At 38.0% G+C, this 6909-nt stretch overlaps 1 protein-coding gene across 1 annotated transcript; it reads right to left on the bottom strand.

Annotated features, from left to right (window-relative positions):
* Positions 1-467: 467 nt before the first annotated feature.
* On the bottom strand, positions 468-5619 carry LOC131637938 (uncharacterized). The gene is made up of 3 exons (XM_058908506.1): positions 5477-5619; positions 2685-3702; positions 468-680 (listed from the first exon to the last, which is right to left on the bottom strand). The coding sequence occupies exons 2-3, from the start codon at positions 3688-3690 to the stop codon at positions 667-669; spliced, it is 1020 nt and encodes a 339-aa protein (XP_058764489.1). The 5' UTR covers positions 3691-3702; positions 5477-5619; the 3' UTR covers positions 468-666.
* Between the last annotated feature and the right edge of the window lie 1290 nt (positions 5620-6909).

The raw sequence follows: 6909 nt of genomic DNA, 5'->3' as shown, positions 1-6909 counted from the left end.
GCAGGTTGCCCGTCTCTGGCGCCAGTCTCGTTATGGATTTGAGCCAGCTCTTGTCCGTTTTGGGGTGGAGGCTGCTCGTTCCGGTTGTTCTGAACATGCTCGCTCCGGTTGTTTTGAGCTTGCTCGTTCCGATTGTTATGAGCGTGCTCAGTCCTGCTGGGTTGGGAGAGTTCATGTCTTGGTCTTCCCTGAGCGTCAGCAGTGGGTTGTGGTCCTTCCCTTCGATGTCGATTCTGCCCCTCGGTAGTAGTGTAACACCCCGAAATCTATCTAATGTTTATTTAATAAAATTAGAGTAAATTTCAAATTTTCAACAACTTTAGGATATTACAATTCCACTTAACACAAAACCTGTCATTTGCATATTTGCAAGGATGATACATAGCACGCACTCAATCATATTATAATTCACAACCTGTATAGCCTCAAACTCAAATAAAATTTTAATTAAAATACTCGCAGCGGATTATTCAACGTAATTCAAGTATCAACATAAACTCCGAACATCATAGCATCTTTTTATAATAGACAACTTAAATCAAAACAACTTCTCAAGATAACAACTTGAGTTCAACTTTAAAGGAAATAACAACGTAATTCAAACAAGCGTTCAATCCCCCCGAGTGCTACGTATCAGAGCGACGACACCAATAAGCTACTAAGTCTTTACTCCTCGCTACCTGCACGTTACCAATATAAAGGCAACGGCGAACAAATAAAGGGTGAGATATCGAAAAGTATAAGCAAAAGTATGATAATTGATATATTAGACACAGAATCATACAATATTCACCACCTTCGGAAACAACCACAATGCAATAGTCAACCAAGCAACATAGCAATAACAACAACGTCAAAATGCGACTCAACATGAAACTCGACTATGCAAATGCATGTGGATCCATCGGAGTAAAACTCCCAACTTAATCATATGCCAGGTTATCGAGGCATTCCAACAACTTTAACAGGGTGCCATCAAGGCCAACTTAAACAATGCCATCAAGGCCAACTTAATCAATGCAATGTTATGCAAAGTTATGGATGACATCAATTCAACAATATCACAACACAATCCGAACAACAACAACTTAAACAACAACTTAAACCGCAAATTAAACAACGTTTAACTTTGGCTATTTAAGCCTACAACGAAAACTTGTCCAAATTCAAGACAAAACCAACTTATTTTGGCTGTACCTGCAATTCACGAAAATCGATATAATGTTCGACAAAAGCAACCATCCACAATTACCTATAAATATATATACTAACTACCCCGACAATTTCGGTTAATTTCAGACAACTAATTTTTACCGCTTAAATTACTAATTCGGCTAATTCGGCATTATTTCTATCCCCTGCTATTACTACCAATAATTAGCTATTTAATACTATGGGTATTATACTAATATCATCCATTATAAGGATAGAATTTATTAGAAATTGATAATATAGCAATTAGTGAGTCACTTATTTTGTTGTCTGGACGACTGGGAGTATTTGCAACTATTTTTAAGGATTCTATCTCTATTATTATAAAACAATGTCATGATTATAATCTAGTAAAACTACCTACTAACAACCATGTGCAATTGGTGATAGAACTTCTATCTACCCCATGACATACACATAAAATATAATGATTAGAAAACTATGACTCAACCGGAACTTCACCAATTCAACCCTTTTCTTCTTTTCCTTTTTTTTTTTGATACTGCACGCACACATATATCAACAACACAATGTCACAACAGCAACATGAACAATTATTATTCAGCATGATTTTATCAATAGCAGCTACACGTTTATCCGAATCAAATACCACAAATTCAACACAGACGGTATAAATTCATATAACTCCAATCCTACATATCAATCATCATATTCCCAGTTATAAAATTCGAACCCCACCCTTACCTGATTGGATTGAAGGTAGCTCAAATTTCTCGATCGAATTTTGCCCCGGTTCCGGTTGGAGTTTCTCACGGTGGCAATTCTTCTCAAACCCTTGTTTTCCTCTTTTTCCCCAAATCTCACGTTCTGGTTTTTCTTTTCCTTGTTTTGTTACTAGTAACTACTACTACTACTTATTATTTATTTTATTATATGTTCTAACTATTCTAATGGGCCTAACAATTAAAACCTCTATTTTGCTACTTGCCACACACAATTCAACCCAACTATTTTAATTAATAAACTCCCCTTTTACTTAGTGTCTCATATTTTCTGCTCTAATCTTAATTACTCGGAAAATTCTCAAAACGTTAAAATTTATTCTAATAATATTTCTAATACTAAAAATATTAAAATCCTCGACTAACTATCACTCCGCTATCCCGAACTAATACCGACTAAATCGTCCCAAAATACAGAAATTCCACTAAACACTCCAAACGTCTAAATTAAGCGAATAATCGAATTTCCGGACGTTACAACTCTCCCCCACTTAGAATATTTTCGTCCTCGAAAATCTATGCGACATCACCATACTTAACTTTGCTTCCACACTTTACTTCTCCGATTCCAAATTCTCGTTTTTGCTACCCTTTGGTCACTACTCCTCAACACTCAACCATACTAACTCCTTACATGCCAATTAATTTATACTAATAACAACAACCCAAAAACGGATAGAACAAGCATCAAACGTAGCTATTAAAGGAGTATTACTAACGAAACATTACCTCTAACGTGATCGTCCTCACGATCAGTCTGACTTCCCGCCAACGCGAACACTTTTCCACCAGGTTGCGTCTTATTTGGTTTCGGACACTGACTACCAATATGACCCTCTTCACCGCAGTTAAAACAAACCATTTCCTTATGCTTACAATCTGACATAGCATGTCCCATCTTACCACAACGGAAACATTTCTTCACCTCAATGTTGCACGCGTTACTCTTATGACCAGGTTTCCCGCAATTGAAACAAACAACTCTGGCAGGAGCTTCTCCCCCACTTGTTCTCTTGCCATCAACCACATCTGCGTTACCCTTTCTAACTGGAGCATCATAAGGTGTACTACGGTTCTGCTTGCCTCTCCTATCCTTGACAATTTTGTAATGTGCATTATGATCTTCTTCATAAATCCTGCAACTATCAACCAAATTAGGAAAGATACGAATCTTCTGATACCCAACAGCTTTCTTGATCTCAGAGCGCAATCCGTTCTCAAACTTGATGCACTTTGAAAACTCAGCACCTGCTCCGTCATAATATGGGTAGAACTTAGCCAACTCAGTGAACTTTGCAGCATACTCTGTCACTGACATATTTCCCTGTTTCAGCTCTAGGAACTCAATCTCCTTCTTACCCCGAACATCTTCAGGATAATACTTCCTCAGAAACTCCCTACGGAAAACAATCCAAGTGATCTCTTCACCAGCAACTTCCAATCTCTGGCGAGTCTCTAGCCACCAATCATCAGCTTCGACTGCCAGCATATGAGTTCCATACCGAACCTTCTGTGCCTGAGTGCAGTCCATCACACGGAAGATCCTCTCAATCTCCTTCAACCACTCCAATGCGCCATCAGGGTCATGCTTGCCTTTGAAGACCGGCGGATTCTCCCTCTGGAAGGTTGCTAAACTACGAGATCCAGCATTCTCATCAGCATTTGGATGATTCGCCAAAGCCTGAGCCATAGCCTCCAAAGCAGCAGCAATCGCAGCATCGTTTCTACCAGCCATCTCAACTAAGCACTACAACATAAACAACAATTAGATAAAAGTAATTAACAATACTGAATTGTTAACTAACTAGGACTCGACAACTGGCCGGACGGACCGAACTGCTCTGATACCACTAATGTAACACCCCGAAATCTATCTAATGTTTATTTAATAAAATTAGAGTAAATTTCAAATTTTCAACAACTTTAGGATATTACAATTCCACTTAACACAAAACCTGTCATTTGCATATTTGCAAGGATGATACATAGCACGCACTCAATCATATTATAATTCACAACCTGTATAGCCTCAAACTCAAATAAAATTTTAATTAAAATACTCGCAGCGGATTATTCAACGTAATTCAAGTATCAACATAAACTCCGAACATCATAGCATCTTTTTATAATAGACAACTTAAATCAAAACAACTTCTCAAGATAACAACTTGAGTTCAACTTTAAAGGAAATAACAACGTAATTCAAACAAGCGTTCAATCCCCCCGAGTGCTACGTATCAGAGCGACGACACCAATAAGCTACTAAGTCTTTACTCCTCGCTACCTGCACGTTACCAATATAAAGGCAACGGCGAACAAATAAAGGGTGAGATATCGAAAAGTATAAGCAAAAGTATGATAATTGATATATTAGACACAGAATCATACAATATTCACCACCTTCGGAAACAACCACAATGCAATAGTCAACCAAGCAACATAGCAATAACAACAACGTCAAAATGCGACTCAACATGAAACTCGACTATGCAAATGCATGTGGATCCATCGGAGTAAAACTCCCAACTTAATCATATGCCAGGTTATCGAGGCATTCCAACAACTTTAACAGGGTGCCATCAAGGCCAACTTAAACAATGCCATCAAGGCCAACTTAATCAATGCAATGTTATGCAAAGTTATGGATGACATCAATTCAACAATATCACAACACAATCCGAACAACAACAACTTAAACAACAACTTAAACCGCAAATTAAACAACGTTTAACTTTGGCTATTTAAGCCTACAACGAAAACTTGTCCAAATTCAAGACAAAACCAACTTATTTTGGCTGTACCTGCAATTCACGAAAATCGATATAATGTTCGACAAAAGCAACCATCCACAATTACCTATAAATATATATACTAACTACCCCGACAATTTCGGTTAATTTCAGACAACTAATTTTTACCGCTTAAATTACTAATTCGGCTAATTCGGCATTATTTCTATCCCCTGCTATTACTACCAATAATTAGCTATTTAATACTATGGGTATTATACTAATATCATCCATTATAAGGATAGAATTTATTAGAAATTGATAATATAGCAATTAGTGAGTCACTTATTTTGTTGTCTGGACGACTGGGAGTATTTGCAACTATTTTTAAGGATTCTATCTCTATTATTATAAAACAATGTCATGATTATAATCTAGTAAAACTACCTACTAACAACCATGTGCAATTGGTGATAGAACTTCTATCTACCCCATGACATACACATAAAATATAATGATTAGAAAACTATGACTCAACCGGAACTTCACCAATTCAACCCTTTTCTTCTTTTCCTTTTTTTTTTTGATACTGCACGCACACATATATCAACAACACAATGTCACAACAGCAACATGAACAATTATTATTCAGCATGATTTTATCAATAGCAGCTACACGTTTATCCGAATCAAATACCACAAATTCAACACAGACGGTATAAATTCATATAACTCCAATCCTACATATCAATCATCATATTCCCAGTTATAAAATTCGAACCCCACCCTTACCTGATTGGATTGAAGGTAGCTCAAATTTCTCGATCGAATTTTGCCCCGGTTCCGGTTGGAGTTTCTCACGGTGGCAATTCTTCTCAAACCCTTGTTTTCCTCTTTTTCCCCAAATCTCACGTTCTGGTTTTTCTTTTCCTTGTTTTGTTACTAGTAACTACTACTACTACTTATTATTTATTTTATTATATGTTCTAACTATTCTAATGGGCCTAACAATTAAAACCTCTATTTTGCTACTTGCCACACACAATTCAACCCAACTATTTTAATTAATAAACTCCCCTTTTACTTAGTGTCTCATATTTTCTGCTCTAATCTTAATTACTCGGAAAATTCTCAAAACGTTAAAATTTATTCTAATAATATTTCTAATACTAAAAATATTAAAATCCTCGACTAACTATCACTCCGCTATCCCGAACTAATACCGACTAAATCGTCCCAAAATACAGAAATTCCACTAAACACTCCAAACGTCTAAATTAAGCGAATAATCGAATTTCCGGACGTTACAAGTAGCAGCGTTGATGAGGGGATCGAGTTGAAAAGGATCAGGATTCTGGTTGGTGTTGCCGACCATGACGATCTTAAGATGAGTTAACTTTGATCTCTGTTTTTTAAAGACGGGGAAGCTTGTTTCCCACAGACGGCGCCACTGATCGTACTTGATCAGAAGGATCGTCAAGGCCTGCTCGGATGTTGGATCTTCGTGAAGTGAGAGGGGGGGTGTACCTGCAAGGTACTCCGATGCCAAAGTGAGAAGAGGAGCAAAGGAGAGCAAGTACAAGCTAAAGGTTAGAAAGAAGTGAATACCTGACCCTCTAGTGAAAAAGGGTATTTATAGCCCCCAGCGCTGGGCCATGATCTCGCTAGTGGGCTGGAAATCCAGGTCCAACTAGGAGACTGCCAGGTTTCCTGGGCGGAAATTCCGGAGGTGCGTGAGTGTCCTCTGTCCTGGTTAACCGCTCCGAAGTTCACGGGGGACGCGGTCTTTTAGGAACCACGTGGACTCCGTATTATTCGGGGGGGTTGGGAATGAAGGAACCCTAGGAGGAGAAGGAGTCCTCCGTGGAGAAGGTGCTCGTAGGGAGCACATGTGCCGAGCGCCTAACGGCTCGCGGGGAGCGCTTGTGCCGGACACGGTGTAGACGAGCACTTGATTGCTTTTCATGGTCATGGAGTGGTTTGGGCCCCCAAGGTTAAGTGGGCCGAAAGTAGGTTGGGCCGAGTCTTGGCCCAGTCCAGAACAATATATATATATATATATATATATATATATATATATATATATATATATATATATATATATATATATATATATATATATGAGACGACTTATAAGATTTCTTAAATAATTTGGATTAATTGAAAACCATAATGAAAAATAGGCTTTAAAATAGGTTTTCAGGCCAGACCAGGCTTTTAAAAAG

The sequence above is a fragment of the Vicia villosa genome, unplaced genomic scaffold (genome assembly GCF_029867415.1).
Source record: "Vicia villosa cultivar HV-30 ecotype Madison, WI unplaced genomic scaffold, Vvil1.0 ctg.002117F_1_1, whole genome shotgun sequence".
NCBI classification, from domain to species: Eukaryota; Viridiplantae; Streptophyta; class Magnoliopsida; order Fabales; family Fabaceae; genus Vicia; species Vicia villosa.
The sequence above is the reverse complement of the archived record's forward strand: the minus strand, read 5'-3'. Positions and strand labels throughout refer to the sequence as shown.